Below are 24,811 nucleotides of genomic sequence, written 5' to 3'. Positions count from 1 at the left end.
TTCGACTTAAAATACCATTAAGAGAAATTTAACCATATAAATTGCACATGTATGTAAGTATATAAAAAAGATACGATTCCCAAATACACTTAAAAAATATCGCATTAATATGAACTGATAAATTTGCTATTAGTATATTAAATACACATCATAATGAAGTAAACTAATACTGAGCTTTGATTAATTATTCATAAAACTGATACATACGTACCTAATGATCCATCAGGTGTAATCAAATATGTATGAGTAACATAATCGTTGCTTAGAATGATATATAGTATTTTGGAAAAAAACAAATAACAATAATACGTCTTGTATTAAAAGTAATCCACGAATTCTTCTATATTTTGTATACAAGGTGTTAACGAAATGGGTAGGTACTCAAAATTGGAGAGTATGTAAAACATTTCGAAATATGTTGAAAACCATAGTAGAGTTTGTATCAGTGGCGACCCCTAAGGGAGATACAGCCCCTTGAAGGGGTAACTCAGGAAACAGTTTTTATTCCATAACTTCAAAACGGTTTAATATTAAATCGTGAAATTTTGGGGTTGTATTACTATTTACATGCTTAATGATCGGCATAATATACAAATCAAAATTTGCTACAGGGGTGTAAGAAAATGCGGATCATGGGGCAAATTTTACAATTTTTTTTGAACGCAATTTTTTCTAGGTACTTCCTGAACCGAAATTATGAAAATTTATCATATTTTGCAAAAAAGGTACTGTTGTTAGATTTTAATAGCATGAGCCGTTTTCTAGTAAAATCCATTTCAATAATTCCATCCATTTCAATAATAATTTATTAACAGAGGTGTCAAGTATATGTCAATTATTGATTAAATTACCTACTAGGGCAGATGTGAACGAATTTGCAAACGGTAACATAAATACCTAAGCTCCGTGCGGTTTCCGCTGTGTCTGAATTAGCCCATAATGCAATATTATCTGCAACGGTGAAAGTACATTTACAATAACAATTTTATGTTTCATGGGTCTTTTTTTGGTATATTTTGATTTTCAAATAAAAATAATAATAGTACCTAATAACACTTTATTATTCAAAATTATTTATGTTACTGTTTACTACAAAACTAGCTACTTAACTGTGATATTAAACTCTGATTTAGTAACAGTTACATAACAACTATAAGTACAAAAGGAAAATTAAATAAAAATAGTAATTTTCTCATGGCACATGAATTATTGAAATGGGTTTTACTAGAAAACGGCTCATGCTATTAAAATATAACAACAGTATCTTTTTTATGCAAAATATGATAAATTTTCATATTTTCGTTTCAGGAAGTAGAAAAAAATGCGTACAAAAAATATTGTAAAATTTATCCTATGATCACCTGTAGCAAATTTTGATTTGTATATTATACCGATTATTAAGCATACAAATACAACCCCAAAATTTCGTGATTTCATATTAAACCGTTTTGAAGTTATGGAATAAAAACTGTTTCCTGAGTTACCCCTTCAAGGGGCTATATCTCCCTTAGGGGTCGCCACTGACAAAAACTCTACTAAGGTTTTCAACATATTTCCAGATGTTTTACATACTCTCCAATTTTGAGTACTTATTTTGTATTCAGAAACCTTTCTATATCAAGTAAAAATAGGTTTTTATTGAAAATGCGTAAATATTTAAGTAAGTACAATTTGGAGTTAAAAAAATGCGGTAACACTATCAGTTTGATTGGTATATTGCTAGAAATATGCAACTGCGCTAATTATTACAAATCAAAGCAAAATTTGCATTATACTCTCAATTATTATGGTTATATGCCCCTTAAAAGTGTAAAAGTTTTCAAAAAATAACAGCCATTGCTTTTTAATTTAATATCAGTTACATTCATTCTTCTAATTCCTCCAGGAAACTGTATTTAAATGAACAACTTTCAAAGAAACAGTGTAACACTAATAAAATACTACGTTAATATCGACTTACAAACAAGAAAAAAACTTATCATAAATAATAAGAAAAATGTTTCTAGCTGGAAATGAGGTTTCGTTATTACGATGCCGCTATGAAAATAACGGGATTTTAATTAAAAAGCCAGAATCAATTTAATAACGCCTAGAGAGAAGTAAAAAGTTTGTCTGTGGCTATGAATACTAATTTTACCGAAATGCAGATTTAGAATACAATTATATATATTTTTTAAAGTTCTAGCGTCGCCGGTAAAAACTGCAGCTTTTCTGTAACGATCTGAGAACTGAGAAATTAACAACTAAACATTTCGTCTAACTTCTTGCAAAACTATGCAATTCTTATCAAGATGCGTAAAAACTTTCCTTCATTTAAACCACTTCAGAAAGTTCTGAAGGAATGATATATTAATAGTTTCATTCAAACGAGCAAGTTCAGTGCTTTGAAGGGATGATTAATTTCCAAAAGATTAATATCCGGAGGAGAGATTATACCTCATATTTTGATATACATATTATTTCATAGTCACGACAGAAGACTGTTCCGAGGAGATTGTTCAGTTTATTTAGCAAGCTGTGAAACCATTTCTTTATCCTTGATAGTATCGAAAAGAATACGAATTGCACACCGAAGAGAAAACAGGGATCTGCTAACCTCATATCTGTTAATAAATAGTAGGAGTAAGAGTTTTTTTTGTGAATTTGGAAGTGATAATATGGGAAAAATTAAATAAAAAACATTGATGGTTAGAATTAAAATCCAATAGTATTATCGTAAATTAGAACTATTATATTTTTGCCTCTACTCTCTTTGGCATACAAGAACTTACTCACATAATCTAGAAAACAACCAGATTCCACGACGGGAAAGTAACAGCATGAATTACCCGAATCCCGAGAGGCCAGATGTCATGATTCAAACAGCAGTACCCGGAAATTTGCGGAGCCACCCCGATGTGTGATCGAACGTTGACTTCGAAACCTTGCAGTTCAGTAAACAGAGCGAAAGCAGCTAGTTTGACTACAAAACCTGAATATTCGTTGCTTTTCAATACACTGATGCTTATTTAGAGGTAAAGAAGTCCCAAGGTTATACTGATATGGCAGGTCCCAAAAACATGAAAAATGAAAAACAGTTTTTTCCGGATTCGTTGACAGAACTCCAATTTGAACGAAATAGTCGCATTGTGCAGGATCCCTTTATTTCTGATATATCAATATATTATAAAAATTACCAAAATTGCTTCATGAGCTTCTTTAAAAACAGTCATAAGAACACAATAATTACTTTCTTGCATTTTTACCAAATTCAGATAGACCTGTTTATTAAATAATTGATAATAAACAATGAACCATAGCAACCAGCTGGTATAACAAAACCTACCACGTTTACCAAGAAGTATCAAGTCGTACGAATATTTTTTTATTAAATTCCAATAATTGTGACCACAAACATGATTGTGACGTAATTATGGATAAAACGTTTTATTGCATTCGTGTTTTATTTGCCTTTTATCCACTTAATAATTCTAGTGTGGATAAAATGCTACTTATAGTGAATATTATTCACAATACTATTCACTATGTTTTTATGTATATCGGAATATTAGGATTAAAACTCAAGATTTGCATTTGAAAGTTTTTTTTTATAATTCTAGCTTATTTTCAAATATATCAAATCGTCTTAAAGAAGAAGAAGAATGTTTTAAGTGTTTACTTGAAATATACTTAGCTTGATATGACATTTGACTACTATTACTTTATTTGAATTTGACTTGATTTCAAGTAATGTCAAATAAAATAACTTGATAATTAAGTCAGACCCCTTGCAAATAATAGTGCTAACATTAAAAGAAGCGACATATCCTATACGGATAGAAAAATTAACCAAAGAATATGGTAATCGATTAACTATTTTTATGCAGATAAGTTTAAAATGGAAAACTTCGTGTATTGTAGCAGCATTGTAAGTTACGTACCCGTGCAAATTAATCCACTGCAAGCTCCGCAGCTCTTTGAGTGCGACGAAAGGAACGCTGTCTAGTTGATTATAGCTGAGATCCAGGGAAGTGAGGCTTTTCCACAGCGAACTGGAACAGACATATTACCACGTATAATCACCTAATACGATGCAGAGGTGTGAATAGAAGCAAAAAAAAACTGGACATTTTTATAACTTCTCTATTACGGACCGGGTTTATTACCTTACGCTATAAGGTAGCTACGGCTTGATTGAAATATACAGCCGTTATTTTGTAATTTGGTTTTGTGTGAAGAAGAGCATGAAGCTCGCATTATTTTTGTAATAAAATTTAACGTCGGGGACGAAATTAAAATATGAATATCAGAGTCTCTGTAAAGTGTAACAGAATTATGAAATTTATGAAAAGCGTAAGATTCAGTTAAGTGCCTTAATCATACAACATTTTTCTTTGCCAAATTATATGAACTTAATAAACATTTCTCATTCTAGACGGTCAATTTATTACTCGAATCAAATTACTCAAGAAAAAGAAAAATGAAATAATTATAGAGACTGTTTTCGTTTTTATTTATTTCTATTAATTATGTGTGAAAATAAAGTTGCCATATCCAATTTATTTTACTAATCCGAAAGAAAAAGAAAAATAGGCACGTATATTTGGATTTAATCAAGGTCTACCTTGTTATAAAAACTTGGTATTTGTCGCAATCATGTTGAAATTAATCTAACATTAACGTTGTTAGCTACTAAAATGCTACATGCATAGTAAAAATTATAGACTTTCAGTAACGACGTTTGTATATATGTATTTGCAAGTATTTTGAAAAATGAGTGGCTAATATTAAAATAAAATAATTAATTAAGCATATGAATAGTATAACGTAGTATTTCTCTCGAACAACACAGGTCAACAAGGGTCAAGAAGCAGACACACTAATGTGCATTCCCGAAGGATTTTGGAGCGCTGAATCCAAATCTGGCAGCAGAATTGCTCTTTAACGTCAGGTTTCTAAAAGCGCAAAAAGCACTGTTTTTCGTCATATTTGAGGTTATGTAGTAATGCCATCTGTTCTTTAAAAAAAAAGTTATATATAATTTAAAAGTACAAGGCTCCCTCTTTCGAATGCCATTGAGTTTGCTCAAATATCTTTTTTTTCGTTGAGATATCACATGTTGATATTTCTAAGTTTATCAGTTTCTTAATATGCAAAAATCTACTAAGGATCCCTTAGACGTCAAACAGTTCATTGCAGTTCAGAAACTTTATACTCAGAAACCTTCAATACATACGAACTCACAAACTCCAAATCCTCAAACCCATAAACCCCAAACCCATAATCCCTATACCCATAAATCACAATCCCACAAAACCCGAACCTACAAACTCCAAGCTTACAAACCCTAAGCCCACCAACTCCAAACTCACAAACCGTATGGGTATGAAGTTTCTGAATTGCAATCGACTGCTTGATGTCTAAGGAATCCTTAGTTGATGTTCACATATTAAGAAATTCCGATTCAGCGCACCTAAATCGTTCGGAAATATATATTCAAGTTTCTGCTTCCAAAAAAAGGTTAAATTTGCTGGTCTGTGTAATTAATATTTTAAATACAAAGCAGTAATATGTTTGCATTGTTTCAATTAACATTACCTTGCACAAACAATGATACTTAATTTTATACGTAGCGATTAATATTGTACATGATTATTATCAAAATTAGTGCAGTTTATTAATTAGGTTAGCTCATGTACTTATTTATTGTATTTAAGATATATCTTAGTGTAGGTTGTGTTTAGAAGAGGATGTATATATCAACCAATGGTTACTATATTGTTTGATTTCCTGTTTATAAAGAAAACAACGTATAGGTTAAGAGTTGTTTAAAATTTCACTTGCCAATTCCTGCTTGTATTCTTACCTTTAGGATACAGATACGGCTTTAAAATAACTTGTTATTTGAATATTGTATTCAATATTATTTTCAACCGTAATTTTATAAGTGTTAAAAATATTTTAAAGATTATTGGTTAGGTTAGCCCAGGTTTTTGTTTACTGCGTTTACAATATATCTCTTTTAGTGTAGTGGTCCAGTGGTTGGGGTTCTAAAGAGTTTTCTGGATTTGCCTAAACTGACTAGACTAGTGACTGCAGCCAAAGGACATAATCGTCAGTTTTAGTTAGTTTGTAATGCAGAATGGCCTACAAACTCACCTGATTGTAGCTCTGTTGACTAATTGAATATTATTAAATTAAAACCAGAATGCCTAATGACACTGCTCTTTACGAATAGTAAGACCCTGATAGTTGATAATTAAAAAATAGCTGTGAGATTGCAGCTGCCAGTAGTAGGTCATTAGAAAGACATTTTTACGTTAAAGTATGATTTGATCAAATCAAAAATTGACTTTTCTAAGCGTTTTCCTCAATCAAATAAATAAATAAATAAATACAAAAAGTAGAGCGCAGCATTAATGTAATGTTCGGCGTTGCTAAAGCTCATAAATTGTTACGGAATTGAAAATGTTCTGCTTAATTTAAAATTGAAATATGCTTAAATAATAAATATAAGGTTAATTAGCCCTTGCTATTAGTGAAAATTCACAATCAGTGCTGTATTATACGGTAAAATTGCTCGACTGTTATAAATCAAATACGTTTTCGATTAATAGGACGTAGCGGAATGCTTTGATAGCGGACGAAAGCCGAATTTATTTATTTTTATTCCCATTTGAACTTTTTATTTAAATTTTCCCTGCTTTTACCAGTTTAATAATACTGCCTGAATGAACTGTATTCCCTTAAAAATTAATGAAATCGGCGAAAAGGACGCGAACGGCAGTTTGGCATTCCTCTGCGGTTTCAATTTAGAAACGTTAAGAATTTTTTACTGAATGATTTATGCACTCGTTTGTTATAAATGTTCATTTAATTATAACGCAAAAATATTTAAATTGTTACAATTACAAATTTAAATTCAAATTCATGACCGCATTTTGTTGTTTATTTTGCTATTATTGAAACAAACATTAAAACTTAAATGTATGTACCAGGGCCCAGAACTAAAATTTAGAGCATAATTTAAAAAACGCTTGTTTCTCAAATTCCGTATAAAAGAGAGTTACAGACATCAATTTTTTTTTAAATTCGCAAACTCGTAGTAGTGGCAGTTATTTTAGCCACAAAAAACGTATTTCGAAAATGAATCGTTTCTGGATACGTGTCCATAGGAACTTTTTATTTTGTTAAGTTTGATGCAGAAAATTTGGTCAAATCACATATTTCAGAAACTACTTGATTTCTGTATTAATCTTTATTTTTATTTATTAAAGAACAGTCGAAAAATGCTAAAGTGGCCTTAGGATGATGGCCGTTATATTGATCTCAACAGTTTGAGGGTTCGACTGGTAAAGCTGCGGTATAATTGATGCGATGTTATCTGCTACGCTCAAGATGCAAGATAAACCTATCCCTTACAAGCCCCCGTGATTTAAGATAACGAGATTCGATGTCAACAGTAAACCGAACTGAAGAGTCTAGATACACCATAGACAATCTACAAAAATATATTATTTGGAGGGTACCGTATGCTAAAAAATGAATATATTTTTGAGCAGGCACATCTCTTGTAAAATATATTCGTGTGTATGACTTTTAAATATAACTATATTTGTTAATTTGTCCCTAAAATCTATTTTTAACTATAATTAATTATTAATTAATAAAATTATAACAGTAGAGACTATGAATTCATTTCCCAACAGTGCCTCTTACGTTCTAGAAGATAAAAATGTTTTTTATGAACAATAAAAATAAGTGAATAACATTTTTACTTACTGTGTAAAACAACAGCAGTTATGGAAGCCTCAGTTTTAAAATTCGTAATACTTCCACGGGTTTACAAGCCAGTTGTTGCTTCAAGCTGAGGATTTGCTGCAATTTAGCATCTTATTTCTATGTTTTAATTTTACTATGAGCAAGATTAATGTTCCACATGACTGGAATTTCTAATTGTGAAGTTAGAGTTTTAATAAAATGGACAACTGAGAGGGATTCTGGAAATTAATACTTCGGAAAGTAAAGCAAATTTGGGTATATTTTATTTATTTTATGAATTGTTATGGAAATTTTCTTGGTGGAGACGATATATTTTATGTCTTAGGAGACGGAAGACTGAAAGTTGGGGTGAACATAAAAAATCACTTATTTATGAAGCACAGAACATGGGCAAACGAATTTATTAATTTTGGCAGGCTTTGGCTGCGTACAAATTAAGAAGAGAAATACGGCCATAATGAAATCGTTAAAAAATCATAACACCTTGTAGCAAACAACAAGTGTATTATAAGTTATAATGAAAGAAGAGGGAACTTTTTAATTACAAAGAAAAAGTCAAACAACAACAAAAACGTGACTTGTATAATAGCAGGGATATTCACTCAACAGTACAAAATTTTCATCCCTCTTGTTCGGCCCTAAAAATATTTTATAAGAAGAGGGTAGATATTTTTCTCGCCCTGAATATTGTATTTGTTGTTTAATTTTAAATACTCTATTGAATTTTGTTTAATCGATGAGAATATAATATAATTTAAGGTAACTAGAATCATTTTTCACTAATTGTAAAATAAAGGTCGAACGCGGAAATATTAGTGTTCGAAAATTGCGCATTATTATTGAAGAAGCGATGGATGTCGATGAAATTTATGGAAAAGACGGTCAATCCAATGACCAACATGTGTGCCAAAAGCCGATTCGATTGACATTAAACAATTTCATTGTCAATAATAATGAGCAATTTCCGAAAACTGATTTTTCTACATTCAAATTTCATTTTACATTTAACAAATTGGTAAAATACGACTTTAGATACCTTTAAATTGTAGGTAATTTAATTTCCTACAATATAAAATGACAAATTTTCCGATAGGTCTTCTAGATTTTCGTGGGCAGTAAAAAAGTGAAAAAACGCGTATTTGCACTTATTTGCAATTTGCCAATTCTACATACCCGTCATAAAATGTAATAACATGTCTACTAATAATTTTTTCACCTTCAAACTCTATTTCGACTGGAGTATTTGCGAAATACAAGGTGGCAAAGTTTTTAGGAAATATTCAAAGTAGAAATTTGAGCTGGACATAATTAAGTAAAGGCAAAAATTTATAGAATGTGAATATAATTATTTCAACCAGTTAGCGGATACAATGTCAATAAGAATTCCACAGTTTTGTGTCACTGAGTAGGTATTTTGTAGAACGGATAAGCCCATATGATTCCCAATTCTTTTCCTAATTTATTCGAAAGATAGGTTTTTTCGGCTTAAAATTAGCTTACTGCACGGTAGAATAAATAAAAAATAAGGGCGGAATTGTTCATTTTGCAAAATAAATTCATGGCAATTTTTTGCCATCATATTTTAAATATATGTACATATTAGGAAGACCCAAAAAAACGAATATTTTTTTTCGTGCCTCTTGTGAAAATATGTTAGTTTATCATGTTTTAAGAGCCCCCTTAAAAAATCAGCTCAAAAATTTAGAGGTCGATCAAGATTTTTAAAAATTTCCAAAATCGTCAAAAATTCATTTTTTTTTTAATTTTTCTTCTCGTTATTTTATCATTTTCTAGGTTGAAAAAAAATCTCGATTCTGAAAATTTCAAATCCATATTTTAATTTCTAAAGGTCACTCATAATTATTTTAACTTTAAAAATAGTGTACCTAAAATGTTTTCGAGCGACCTCTAAAAATAAATATTAACGTACTAATATATATTTTTTAATTTGATGAACAAAAGAATAGAAATAAATCACGAGACACTTAAAAAATTTCTCGAGGCAAAATTTACTACCGCACTGTGTCAAATATTTAAAATTTAAGTGTCTCGTGATTTATTTCTATTCTTTTGTACATCAAATTCAATAAAAAAAATTATTAGTTCATTGATATTTAATTTTAGAGGTCGCTCAAAAACAGGTACACTACTTTGAAAGTTAAAATAATTATGAGTGACTTTTAGAAATTAAAATATCGATTTGAAATTTTCAGAATCGAGATTCTTCTCAACCTAGAAAATGATAAAAATAACGAGAAAAAAAATAAAAAAAAAATAAAATTTTTGACGATTTTGGAAATGTTTAAAAATCTTGAGCGACCTTTAAAAAAATTTTTTTTTGAGTTGATTTTTTGAGGGGGCTCTTAAAACGTGATAAACTAACATATTTTCACAAAAAACACGAAAAACAGAATAGTTTTTTTTTGGGCCACCCTAATATGTAACATATCCAGTAACTAAAAATTTGAATAATTCGATGACTAACCGTCAGCAAATTTAAAATTTCTCCGTCAATGATTTTTAATTACATTATTTATTGACTTGAAAATATTAAAAGACTGAATATTCAGTGAGATTTCTTCCCTTTTCACAATGTTACACATCTTAATTTTTTTTGTAACTTGCATTTACGTGCGAAAGCCAATACGTTTAAAATATAATATTCTATATTTTGGCGAATGCGCCAGGGACGGAACAAAAATCGTAAATTCATTTTATATTACTTACATCCTAAGCGAAACTGATACGTAAACACTGGTGAGCGATTCAAGCTATAAACAAATGCGTATTTGTCACGTCTACTTGAACGTGTTTATTTTTTTCACGTAACCGAAAATAAATAAATTTACGCAAAGTGCGTTCAAATACAACAAGGCGGAAGCGGATGATGCGGCGTAGCTGAGATGTAAATAAATCTCAGATACATATAAAAAACTGATCTCAAAAGTAGGCGCATATGTGTTATTATTATTCCATGTCGTTCTATATCGTACCGCCTAAATAAATATTTCAATTTCCATCTGAATATATTTAGTTTCTTCTCTTATTCGCACTAGTCTACAGAATGTGGGTGAGAAATAACCTACACAGTGTTTATATCTTAATTGTTGCTACTACACAATACCTACCAGTCCAAAGCATTGCAGAAAACGAAACTGTTGGTACTACGAAAGCAAAAATACTGTCACTCTAGGCGAAATAAAACTTCTAAGTAGATAGACATCGAAATAGACATTCGATTTATGCCAAAACGAACTATGAAAACTGCAGGTTTCTAACTGTTACGGTTTAGACGCTATCTAGCCTCATTTAGAGAGCTGAAATCGTGATTTTTTCCAAAAACAACTGATTACCTCGAAAACGTAAATTTTAAACACCATGTACATATAATAAACTCTACCTAATAATATTAACCAAGGAATTAAAAAACGCAAGGGTGTTTCATTTAAAATAACAATGCCCCCACGCGAAATGGAACACCTTGTAAATCTAAATATATTTTCTTTACATGGCCCATATGATTCTATACAACTTTTATTAAAACCAGTTTTTTTTTTATAAATTTTACAGTTACAGATTTACAGAAGAATCCCTCTTAGGTGGCAATGTTGGTCCGTTCTATATTTGAAATTTTACGTTTTAGATAGACGGGCTCTAAATAAGTGAAGACCGTAAAAATAGGGTCAATGCTGTGCAATTTATAAGCTTTTAAATGATGTGTTAATTTAATGGTGGTAGCACAAAGAGATCTTTAAAGTTACATTTTTCACCCAGTTTTATCTTGATTAAAACCATGTCGAGTTTGTGGGTAATAACATGGAACATAGCCAATATTGGGAAGGGATTAAATAAGTTGGGAACGTACAGAAAATTAAATGTTCGGAAGACAGCGAGTTCCATTAAGAGAGACTGAAATATATTTGGAATTATAGCGTTAAGAAGTCGATATTTTTTTTACCTTATGTATTGAATGTATGTACGTAATTTGTCATAGGTGATAATCCAGGATTTATCCAAAGTAAAGAGAGTGTATAGCGTCAAGCGAGAAAAGAATTTATAAAGTTATTGAAGCTAGTTAATTGAGCAATTATACCTCAGGCTCACAAAATCTGAAATGTTTATGACTTGCTTTAGATTTTTTTGCTTCTAGCTTTTTATAGTAGTAAGATTTTATAATACGGCTTCTAAAGTAGTAGGTAATTTTTACATACTCAGTAATGCACTTTCTGTTGTTGTAGCTTAGCTAATTAATTAGTACAGCGTTTAGTTTTCATTTTTAATTGAAACCTCAATTCCTGAACGCCACAAAAATTAACAAAATGTATAAAAATGAGATATTTGGGAGGGTGTCCAAATGTTTGAAGGGTACAGTACAATACTGAATTTATGAAAAGCTGGAAGAGATAACATATTCACATAACTCTACAGCATCTCCATAGATTTATTCTCTGGTAACCGCTTCCTTTATTTAATAATTTATAAATATGGGCGATATCTTACCGGTTAATGTCAGCATATGTACATGTTACGCTATAAATTGCCGTGATTTGTAAGGACAACAACAAAGTAAGTTTTAGAGATGCACTGTGTGTGAAATGGATATTTTTACAAATAACCATAGTCGCAAAACGTGTGTTGCAATCTTAAAACATAACGCAGGCGGATATTACAAACCACCGTGGGATATTGCAGGATAATATATCTTCTTAATATTCCCATATTTTCCTATGCAGATGTATATTTTATAGGGGATTACCCCGAAAAGGAGTTTAGTGCATAGGAAGAAGCAACCTCACCTCATTCTAGCCGGCAATTTTCGAAAAATTACGATCAAACTTTAATAATAAACCTCGTACTTAGATATCAATTTTATTTCATGAGACAAATTTATAATATCTTTTTGGGCGGGTATTCACTTGTGGCAATGCTCCGTAACGTAACAACGAACATGTTACGGCCTGTTGCAAAAGATGACACGGTTCGCTGCGAAAGTATGTGTGTCAAATTTGTTACACGTACCATGCAACAATTTTCCGTCTCTACTAGCTGTAACGTAATATGTTCGATGTTACGTTACGGGGCATTTGAAATAAATGGATACCTGCCTTTACGAGTAACTTCGTAAAGGTTTTTCAATGAAAATAAATATTAAAAGTAACTTATTTTTCAATAAGGCAACTTTGACCAAATCAATGCAGACTTGACTTGCTAGTTGCTAATGTACATATCGTACATCTTCTGAAAATGAAGAGACATCTAAAAACTATTAGCTATTGTTAATTATTGAGAAAAAAGATTATGGCCTAAAAATGTTCACTTGCGATTTCTTATTTCCGTTATTCTGAATTGGCGGCCAACAGTCCATTTTACTTCATCCTGTACATCCGTGTATACTCATTACACTAATATACACTCACATACGATCATTATACGGTGAGTGTATGTGAGTGAAATATATTTTTATATATTTTTTTATATTTTTATGTGAGAATACTTTATTATTAAGTATATAGAATAGAGAAGAAAGTTTTTGTCGAGACGGAAAAACCAATTTCGTTAATAGTTAGATGAATTTCGTTTAGGTGGAGCTTGTTAACAAATCAGTTTCGAAGTAAACAATAACACTTTGACAGTTTACCAAACTAAATTACAGTTAGGTGCAGCTGCTGGAACTTACTTTCTGCAATGTTAATCAGGTTTGCGTTTTCGAAGGAAATACTGTGAAATTTCCTTGTGCTACGACAGGAACCTTTCGATTTATTCAGAAGTTTAATGAAACGGGTTTAATGTCAGCACACGAAACTCGTGTTTTAACATGCCCAACAGATTTCCGTGATTTAATTAGGGAAAATATTGGACAATCGAGCAGACGGTACGCTTATGTTTATATATCTGGCGCCAAGTTCCTCCTCAGATAATATGAGCTTGTTCCCTTTGATAACCTTTTTGTAATTCTTAATTTTTTATAGAGTTTTGTATAGTTTATAGTTTAAAAACCATATTTTGTGCATTTATCGTTAAATATCATTTTATAAATTACTTGGTAGTGTCCACAACGACCAATAATAACCCCTAGAAGCATTGTACAAATTTGTATTTTGCCCGAAATAAAATACAGTATATATAAATTTTTAAAGAATATATGAAAATTTGGGACACAACTCTATTTTGAAAATAATTCTGTTAAAACTGTTTGTAGTTTTGAGATGTCAATAAAGATGTTTCTGCACAGCGTATTCGAAATTACTAGACGTTAGGTAACTCCCTCAAATTGGTATTTTTTAATGTAATGCAGGAAATAACCGACCATTTAAACTTTGATTACAAAATTAATCACTGCAATTTGTTCAAAATATCGATCTACACACATGTGCTGCCATTAACAGTATAAGCGTTTAAAATTCTGGATTAGAGCGTTCTAACCGATACTTCAGCGTAACAGTCCACTGCGGTATTAAGCGATTCCATTACTGCAATTTTGATTCAGTCTATTTGAGTTATTTTAAGGCCACAATGGAAATAAATACATAATGGAATTCATATTTAAAGTGGCTTCATGTTTTATTTTAAATATCATTACTGATATCTGAATTGAACCTAATTGCATTCCGCATTTAGATCGTTATCGTAAACGTAATGTGAGCACATAGTTTACTTGATACCAGTCAGACCATATACTTTACGTGGACACAATCAATCATTTGTAGAAATTGAGGTTTTCGACCTGTTTCATTTTTTCAGTAATGACGAATACATTTTCGTAAAGAATAATAACTCTTTGCCTAAATGTAATTAATTACTTAATTTAAATTTTATTCATTTGAAGTAGTAATTTTGTAAACTGAAGCCTTTTAAAGAATAATCCATTTTCCAGTCTAAACTATGGTTTATTTAATCACTAAAGTTATACAGGGTAATGGTGACCAAAAATAAAACCTCGTATTCTTTGGTGAATTTTGAGGGGAGTCTTTCCTATAAAGTTTTTTCTAGGACGCTTCGTTAAAAACATACAGGGTGTTAAACTTCAAAAAATATATTAATTTTTGTTTAAATAATTTAAAAATTAGTAAGTGAAATAATTTGAAATTGGGCACATGTATTTATGTAAATATTGTCCAAAATCTGAGGGCTTTTTCTAAAATTTACATGCTCCAGTGGCGCAGATACAGGGGTATCGGTGGCATATTTTTCCAAATAAAATAGTACGTCGCTGCTTTACGGTAAGAATCATGATACTTTCGGATTCGTCTTTCAATTTTCTACAAATTACTACTCTTTTATGTTTTTCGAAAAAAGCCTGATTTTCGAGTAAAACTTAATAAACCGACTGAAAACACTTAAACTTCACTAAAGAATACGAGGTTTAATTTTTGGTCACCATTTATGAATCACCCTGTATAAAGGCACTTAATACTGTTTCAAATATTTTTCACATCTCGGTTACATCGCAATCAACAGTCATCAAAAAAATTGTTACATGTATAAGATCAGTAATTATGTATAATATTGTACGTTCAGGCAATGTAATGAATTTGTTAAATCTACTCAATAGACGGCTATTAATCAAACCCTCTCGCAGAATATATGACATCAAAGCAATAGGGAATTTTCAAATATTTACGCTGGACTATATCTATTGTGGTGATATAACATTTACAGCCTGGGATCCATAACAATTTCTAGTTTGAAATGAACATATAATAAGTAATGTTACGTATCAAGATTTGTGATTTAGTACTGTAATTTTAAATAACAACAGGTATTGGTCTTATGAGAAAATGTAACGATTTTACACTTAGAGATATGTAGGCTGATGATTATACACACCCTAGTGAATTAGTTGGATAAATTAATCTGTAAAGAGTTGCAATAAATCACCTGTAGAATTAATGGTTGGGAATATCTCTATTTCGTAGTACATATATTAAATAAATATTGCAATTACTTGAGATATGTTGACTGATGTTAAAATTTGGAGGTTAGGGAGAATATTGGGCAATATTGAGTATGTCTAGACATTTTAACTTAATTATTATTACTCAAATGAGTTTTGCACGAAAATATTTAAAGTCCTAAATGAACAAAATTGTGCAATGTTCTTTTCCAAAACGATTCCTAAGGGTTTTACAGTTCTTCACACCTTTGGCCGTAAATAACAATTTTTGATCAATTACATAAAACTATTGAAATATAAATTTAAGTACATAATTACGGATTCTTAATCAATGAGAAATTCGAGTAAAATTATTGGGTTTTAAAAGAAAACATAAGGGACACATAAAAACTCGGAATATTGAAAAGAAATACCTTCTTTTTTGACAGCTGAAACCCTAAGCCTATGGCGTCAACGAATCAGTGTCAATTTTGTCAATCGCGGCAATAAAAAGCGCTAATTGAGCGGCACATAAAATATTTATAGAGAGCGGCACATTCTCCATCTCTGTGTAACAATACAAAATAAGAACAAAATAGCCACTTAATAACTAAGCACGATACAATCTGTACAATCTCCAATTTAACTAAGTGGAATATCTTGAATATTTATTTTATTAATCTTGTTCAAGAAAACTGCAATTTGAAGGAGGCCCCACTACCGAGTTATACGTATACTCTGCTTGAACGGGGTGCAGTACATTAATTTAGAAAATTGGGACGAGAGAATAGCACGGCTTTTTGCAGGTCTGAAAATATGAAAATAATTCCCCTTAATAAAATCCTGTGTCACTGCATAAAAAGTTCCCAATTCAGGGCATAAAATGCGAAACTCGGCAATCTAAAGACCGTAAAATTTACTATGCTCCTGGTTATTCTACATAAAATCAAGTTTGAGAACTTCTCTGTTGGCTGGTTATCGGTAAACAATTCCCCCATGGCTCAACCGTAAAAAGATATTTTCACCTCCAAACAATACCTGGTTGAATGTTTATGGAACTATTATCAAAGTCGTTTCGTTCAATTGAATATTTTACCTTCTCCGAAAATAAATAAAACAGTAGTTAGTTAAAATAACCTAGAAAAGTTAGTCCAGATATATTTTCTTACATACCATTCTGTTTTATTAGAAAATATTGTATAGAGGAAATAGATACCTATATTTTATTACACATGTCAAATATCGTTATGTGTTCCTCAAAAAAATATATTTTATTTATTGTGACAAAAAAACAATGATATTAAAAAAAACAATTTTTATGTATTACCTATCTATTTAATGACTGGAGATATAAACGTACAAGAAAACGGCAAGTTTATTTTATTCCCCTCCTTTTATTTCCAAGATTCAATAAATGTCTGTGTTTAGGGACCATATCAGTGTATGTGTAAGATTAGGAGCGAATCTTTCAAAGGCCTACGCTACGGCGATTTTTCGGTAGAATAATAGATCCCCGTCAAACTTTCAAGCTGATTCGATTGCTCCTCACATTTTGAAAGTTTAGACCTTTCTCTCGCAGTACAGTCAACAGGTAGGGAACGATTTAAGAGATTAAAAAGAATCTGATAACCGTTAGGGAGGAAAATTCTTTGGTAAGATATTATTTATTTCATTTTAAAAAATATAAAAACTGTATCGAGAGCAAATTTAAAATGAGTGTTTGAACATACTGAATGATAATTTATTATTATGCAAATTATATGTAACTATGAAATTTTTTTGAGTCGAGTCTTGTTTGTGAATTTATGAAACAAGATATGTTTCTGTAAATAGCAACCAGCGTTTTTCTTGAATTACCACAGTAAAAATCAGAAACTTAAATTGCTGTTTGATCAAACGTAAAATTTTATAAGGAATTATGCTTTAGCTGCTAGACAAATAAGTATCAAGCCTTATCTTTCAGTTTTAACTATACTTGTCAAAACAAACAAAAAAACCACAATTAACATTTTTTTGTTAAAATGAATCTAGTTTCTAAGATCAATTGAATTGAATCCAATAACTGAAAATATGGACCGGAATTTTGCAGTTTCTCGTTATAGTTTCTTCATGTAAAATTTAAACAAATATAACTGGTGACGTTCGAATTAAGAAGGTATCAACAGTTAGGAAAAGTTATTCGTCGTTAAACAGAAATTTTGTACCTCTTAAATTTATTTCGTTGAATTTACCGCTCCGGAATAAAAGTCCAAAAACCACAACAAAGTTAGGAGTATTGTAGGTAGCAGAGCGTAGGAGAAAATCAATTAAAGTTTAGTGCAAATTCTCGCTTATTTGAATGAAAAATAGTCAGACGAATAAATTCAAATTTTACCTACCATAATTTTTGGAAATTAGAGTAAAATTAATTAATTCATTAATAATTATTTTTGTAGTTGAATCTTTGACTAAATAACAAAAACATGCTTTCTCACTCTTCCCAATTCCGACAAAACTGTTTAATTTTTGTTAAAAATTTACATACAAATAGCTACTGAATATCTGAGTACTGTAAAAAATTCGGTCTAAGTGAAATAAAAAAGGTATGGAGTGAATTCATTGAGTGAAATTATTGAGTACATTTTCAGACAATATTGGGCATTTTGATCATTTTACTCATTTGTGATTATATTTAAACTAAAACTGAGCAGTTTCACTCAAATATACTCCTTGTACTCCTTAAATAAATTCTTCACGTAAATTCGTATTTGGTGCACTTGTACCTAAATCAGAGTAAACATCAATTACTGAGTGAGTTTAAATGTATATTAATTTCGAGTAATTTGAATGGTGCCGTGAAGATGGCACCACTTACATATTCCTCTGTAATCTCGACCACAGTTGATGGGGGCCCGTTAGATGCTCCAGAAAAGCGTGATCGCCAGGAGAACAGGCCTTAGCCGGCGGCGAAGGGTCTCAGCTTGTGGGTCTCAGCCAGGACAGTAGGAGAAAGTTAATTAATTTCAACGCTGTATATCCTAATTAATTAATCATTTATGAATGACTTATTTTTGCGCTCAATATTTAGTTAATTAAAAACCAAGTCTGAGTGAAAAATGACTTAATAATAGTTAAATTTAAATCATATTAGAGAAAAAGTCAACTCTAAATTGGCTTTATATAGTCAGAATAGAGTCCAAAGTCGCTCAATTGATAGTTAGCAGTAACTCGGATTTGAGTAAAACTCACTCATTTCTGATGCAATAGTTTCACTCAGTTGTACTCATACTAATAGAGTGAAAATTTCATTCAATCCGGTGTGGACAGAAATTCATACATTATTTAGTAAAGTGAAATTTGAGTGAAATTTTTGTCAAGTGTATGTACAAGAAATGATAGAGATAGATTTAATTAATAACTAAATTTATGAGTATAGTGTAATAACATAATATAATATTTTGAAACTCAAGCAGGATGATAAAAATAGAAAAGGAGGAAATATAGGTATTGTTTTAAACAAGGAGAGTTTATGCTTTGTCATTTACCACCCAGTCAACAGTTTGGAATCAGTACCTACATGTACTACAGTGCTGAAACTCAACGAGCAAATCAACCCAAGGCCCTGCGTCCCCCTTTTCTTGACCATATTCTTGTTTTTGACAGGCATCAACAAAATTCGACGTCTCCTTTCCCCTCCTACTTGGTCCAACTCTAGAGAGTATGAAGAAAATAGTTGTGAGCCTGAATTAGAGAAAGATTGGCAGGATGTGTACCGATATGACTTCCCCATCTGTTTCCTTCAATGAAAGGACTATTGAGCCCTTAAGAACCGTTTTATGAAGCAATGTTACTCTCAATTTTTCGAAAATTTGCCGCATATCTCTACAGTATATACGACTCTAATACTTTACGAGTTTTGGAGCCATCAAAGTCTTCATATGGTCGGATCTAACAACTGCGAAATTCAAATTCATGCGAATATCAGACATCATACCCCGTTTATCGCAAGCCGATTACATACAAATGCATACAATGACGCTTTGTCCTGTTCCCGAACTTTCCCACCGCTAATAAACAAACCATTATCCCACTCCAATACTTTAAACTTCCTCTAAGTTATTATCCCTGCGCGCTCCTTTAACGTCGACTCCGACTTTGTAAATAAGTTTAATAAACTTGAACTGCGCTCAGTGATTGATAATTAAGTAGTTAAAGATGAGACACTTCAACACGGCCTGATAGCCCTGCTCCCGAAGAATTCCCTGATGCTCAATTATTTAGTGCAATAGTTCGGGGAGTCGACTGGGAAAATTTGCATCGCCGCCCGGGTGATCTCGCTCCACCTGATAAGGAAGGAGAGCCGGAGATGGAGAAGGAACGTATTTAATGAAATTAATGGTCAAATGAGATAAATCCGGGAACTTCAACCGCTTTAATAATAAAACGGGGGTCTAATTCTTTAACTTTTATTAGGTAGTGGAGATACTTGTGGCTCATAAAGCGGAATATTCGCGCTTAAATGGTTGGCAAATAAATTGTAGCAGATAGTATTAAATATTTCGCTTGACTGAACTGAGTATTTCGAAGCCTCTAGGTAAAATAAAAGCAACTAAACCACCGTAATTATGTTTGTACTTCTTAAATGTTAAGCATCTATTTTGCTAATTTCTTAAGCATAACATACGTAACAATTTTTTTGGGCATGCCACTAATCTACTTCTTTAGACGATGGCGGTATCTGATGACAACTTTGTTTTGGTTGCAGCTCTCTAGGTAAAATGTCATCATGACCATCGGAATTCAACAAGCAATGTCCAATATATCCTTCATTTTTTTTTGTGCAAAACAAATAACGTTTCTTCAAACAAAATATTAATTTTGACGAGATTTTTACAGTTAGTCAACGTTTAAAGTCTACATACTTTAATAAGAAGTGGATCTTATTTGTGGAAGGGCGAAATGGGCGTTGACTATTAGATGCCTACATTATAGTCATCCTTGTCTATCACATGGATTTCTATGGATTACTTTATCGCTCTCACGTAACTTCTGATAGACCATCGGTACTTTCCTACACTGTATATCTGTTTCATAAAAATTATATGCATTGCATAAGTAAGTGACGTATAGATTTAATAGAAATAAGTGTATCTGGTAGTTAGAAAACTGGCGCATATTTTATTAACGTTAGGCAGATATTAATAAAATTTGAATAGCTGACCTGATTTGATTATTACATGCAAAAAAAATGATTATTTATTTAAATGCACAAGTGCAAAATAAATTACAACATATGCTCAAAATGTCCTCAAAAAAAGCAAATAGTGGTATGCAAAAAACACTCCGACACGGTCGACTCCAGATGCCAACTGAATTGCGTATTGGTGGTTGGTGGACACCTTAGTACCTCGTGTCATATGGGTTGTTTATTTTAATCTATTCTATCGTCTGTTAAAATTAAGGCAGATAAACTTCCAACACCCTGTATATAATTAGATGTATTTTGCATACCTATATTTCTGGTATCGAAAACCATTGATATTATTTGAAAATTTTGTAAAAAAAGTTCTTTGAATTTGTTTGAATTACCTTTATAATACATTAAATAGTCTACACAGATTGGATTGAATGGAATTAAATAAAACATTTGTTTCAGTAATACCTGTACAGTCATTTTTCACGTTTTCAATAAATCAACAAAAGGCGATGTACTACCATTCATTCAACTTATAAATATTAAAACAGCTGCAACATTAATTATTTCATGCAGGCAAATGACAGGCGGTTCTCGTGGGTATTAAAGAATTACAAGACAATATTTCCATTAAGGATTAATGAAAAAAAAAAAAAAAAAAACAGTATAACTTGTACAAACTGGGTTGTATATGAATATTTATGAAAAGAATGTGTTATATCTTTATATTCGCATATTAGTACATATTTCTTAGATTTTGTTATAGACAGTGCAGACATGAATTTATTATAATTTTCTTTACAAGATGTGATTTACAAAGATTATTTGTGTTGCTTAATTTCTATAGCAAAGATTTAAAATTGTGTCGTTGTAAGTTGATCTGTTTTTGTTAAATATAAAGTTATTTATACTCAAGTTTAATTTATTAAAATTATGCCCGTCTGTTGAACATTGCGGTATTATCAGATCAAACCAATTACATAGCTAATTTTGTTTTTAGGGAAGAATACAACTCCTAACTAATTAAGAAGAGAAAGACTGTTTGATTAAAATGATTTGAAATAAGAAAATGTAGTTAAACATGACTGTATCTTCTGTTGTTAGGGGTTGATTTTTGTGAATCATCATTGCCAAATTGTCTTCGGATCTGTTGACTGATTCTCTACTTTATACACTTTGACACTTTTTACCATATTTTACCACCATATTTTTTATATAAATTTTTTTAATTGGACAAATTAAATGTGTTACCAAGCTATGCTCTATGTTTTGATAAACAAAATTCGATTTACTTTTTACTTGGCCTATCGTTCTGTCACTAGAATTTAATTGGTAATTAATACGAGCAATATGGGTTTCAGTCCCTATGGTTATTAAATGTAAATAGGTACAGATTCTTATTCAAAAAGTCTTTCCTCTAGTTCTACACGGAACGAAACAGATCCGCTTCAGTAAATAGAATGCAATTGGTTTTCTATTCAGTTTATTGAAGATTTTACTTTTTGCACTGAATGGTAAATGTAAATTCGAATCAGCGTAATTGCACCGGCTCTAAATTGGGTTTTTATAAATCACCCGCTCTACTCACGAATTACGTGTTTTAATTTATATCTATTTATATTCCATAGACAAATATATAGCTCAATTGCGTGCTCCAACCATAATAAATTGACACTTTTGTGGAGATTAATTATTTACAACTGATTGCTATAGTTCTCTAAAGCTTTTGTATACTTTTCATGGCGTGATCCAAACTTTAACCACTTTCCTTTGCTGATAAATTATTTATTAACTTTTCCCACTGAACGATTTTGTGTAAAAAATGTGTTTCTCTGTTCACTACTTCACAAGTTACGGTTTATCGCTATGTTTGGGTACAGTGTAGATTGCTACAATTTGAAACTGTGCTAAAAAATTATGAATTTAGGACTGGTTATTAAAATAATTCTTGAACAACTTGTGTTAGTATTAGTTTAATAATAAATAGTATATTAATTGTTACTGCTTTATTCTGTTGATATCATACGACTAATAAAGGTTTACTCCTAATTAAATTAATCTTAACAGTGCTACAAAAGTACTTAAACTTCTTAATCTTTTATACTGTGTATATAATCAATTATATGAAGATTAAAACGCAGAAATTTTATATTGTTTAATTTATTGAAATCTCGACATTTTTAATTTAATAGAGGCATACAAATTACTTTCTGAATATATGAGATTTAGACGTCGAGTTGGTTTATTTAAAGAAAATCAAGTTCACCGAGAAAAAGCAGAAAACAATAAAACAAAATAACGAGTTTTGAAATTTAATTATTATAAAAGATATCAAGGAAAATTATCTTGCCAATTTCTTCAGAACTCTTGAAATTTAAATTAGAAATTTTGCGAGATTGTTAAAAATGTTTGTTAATACTGGAAGTACACTTAAAGTGTTTATAATGAAAATTAAATAAAAATCAACCAATAACAGCAAAATGTGAACAGAAGCTCTTATTTTAATAAAATGTTATTATTATTGTCTATTTAGAGTTTAATTGTCGTTTAATTATGTTTATTGCATACTTTCTTTGTTAATATAGACATATATATCACTATAGTTTTATCCATTGTGACTATATACATTTATGGATAAAACGATGAAAAAATTTAGAGTTTTTATATTTTCTTTTTCTAAAAATAAATTATTTTATTTTATAAACATATTTTACGTGAACACTTAAATTTTTAAGAGAAGAAAATCGTGAAAGAAATCGCCATCGTTAATGTTATAATCGAGGGAAAAATCTTATCGTCTTATAGTTGTAGGTACTTCGATTTATTCGTACAAATAACAATTAAATTTTTAACCTTTAAAGCTGTTACTTATTGAACTGTCATTTGTTGTAAACGATATTTGTCATGATACATTTTTCTGTTTAAAGATTTTAATAGTTTATCTTTTTCTTTATTTTTGCAGTATATTGAAGGAATTTATGTTCTATTTTTTTCAAATTCATTAGCATTGCTTACTTAATCTTCAGCCACCATTTTTCTGTCGCTGGAATAAACTATCTCACAGTTAAGTTTCTTTTTGCGTTCCTTCTTCAACATTTTTTACTCTTTTCTACTTACAATGTTTCATAATTATCCTACTTCCAATGAAGGGATATATTTACATTACGCTAAATATTTTGTTTTTAAAAAGAAATGTAAAAAATTTTTGACATTTTCTTGTTTTAATGCCATAACATGACATACCTGCTCATACTCAACAACTCACGCGGATATACAGGGTGTTCTCCAATATCTATGACAAACTTTGACAGATATTAATTTCTACCATCGTTTTTATTTATCAGGCTACTTTGATTGAAATATGGAATTATATTATTTGAAATGTTTGAAATTAACCCAGCTCTCATCTGTCAAAGTTTGTCATAGAGTTTGTAGAACGCCCTGGCTAAAGTACAAAAGTTTATCGATATGTTATGCTGAGGCTTATATAACTGATTACAAAATTACTTCCTTAGACTTTGCTAGGAATCTTTGACTTGTCCCTGTGGTGCTGGGCCCAGGCTCTGTGGGGGGAGGGCCGCTATCGGAATCCCTAGGCTTGCCTGATATTCTGAAGGATCTGTTTTGTCCAAGTACCACTTTAAAAATCGAAAACTGGCAACTACTATAGCAGCTTTTGCTAATTTTGAGAAAATTAACTGTTTTTGGCAGCGTTTCGCCGATACATCCTGTAACCATCATTATTAACATCCGACATATTCGGAAACAAAATTAGCAGAGAAGCAACGAATATGCGCCGTGCGAAAAGCGACCAGCTCGTCGCTGCTTTATTATTCTGCGGATAAGATCGTTCGTCATGCAGCTAATTAGAGAGATAGAGGATCTGCCGCATGTCCAGTCCTTGCCGTAAAACACAGCGAGCATGTAGGGAGAAAACATAAATTATATATGCAGAATGTGGCAAGGTAAAATGGGAAAGGTATCTGACAGGGTTAATTCGACGC

General features: G+C 31.0%; 1 protein-coding gene across 1 annotated transcript in view; it reads right to left on the bottom strand.

The window, feature by feature from the left end:
* LOC108906056 (chaoptin-like) overlaps positions 1 to 24,811 on the bottom strand; it is a 104,584-nt gene that overhangs the window by 15,090 nt on the left and 64,683 nt on the right. Inside the window, exon 3 of the mRNA XM_018709197.1 lies at positions 3,921 to 4,031. Coding sequence (XP_018564713.1) covers positions 3,921 to 4,031 — 111 coding nt within the window. The remainder of the gene's footprint in view (positions 1 to 3,920; positions 4,032 to 24,811) is intronic.

The sequence above is a fragment of the Anoplophora glabripennis genome, unplaced genomic scaffold, assembly GCF_000390285.2.
Source record: "Anoplophora glabripennis isolate ALB-LARVAE unplaced genomic scaffold, Agla_2.0 scaffold55, whole genome shotgun sequence".
NCBI classification, from domain to species: domain Eukaryota; kingdom Metazoa; phylum Arthropoda; class Insecta; order Coleoptera; family Cerambycidae; genus Anoplophora; species Anoplophora glabripennis.
This window is presented reverse-complemented; position numbering and strand designations above follow the sequence as displayed.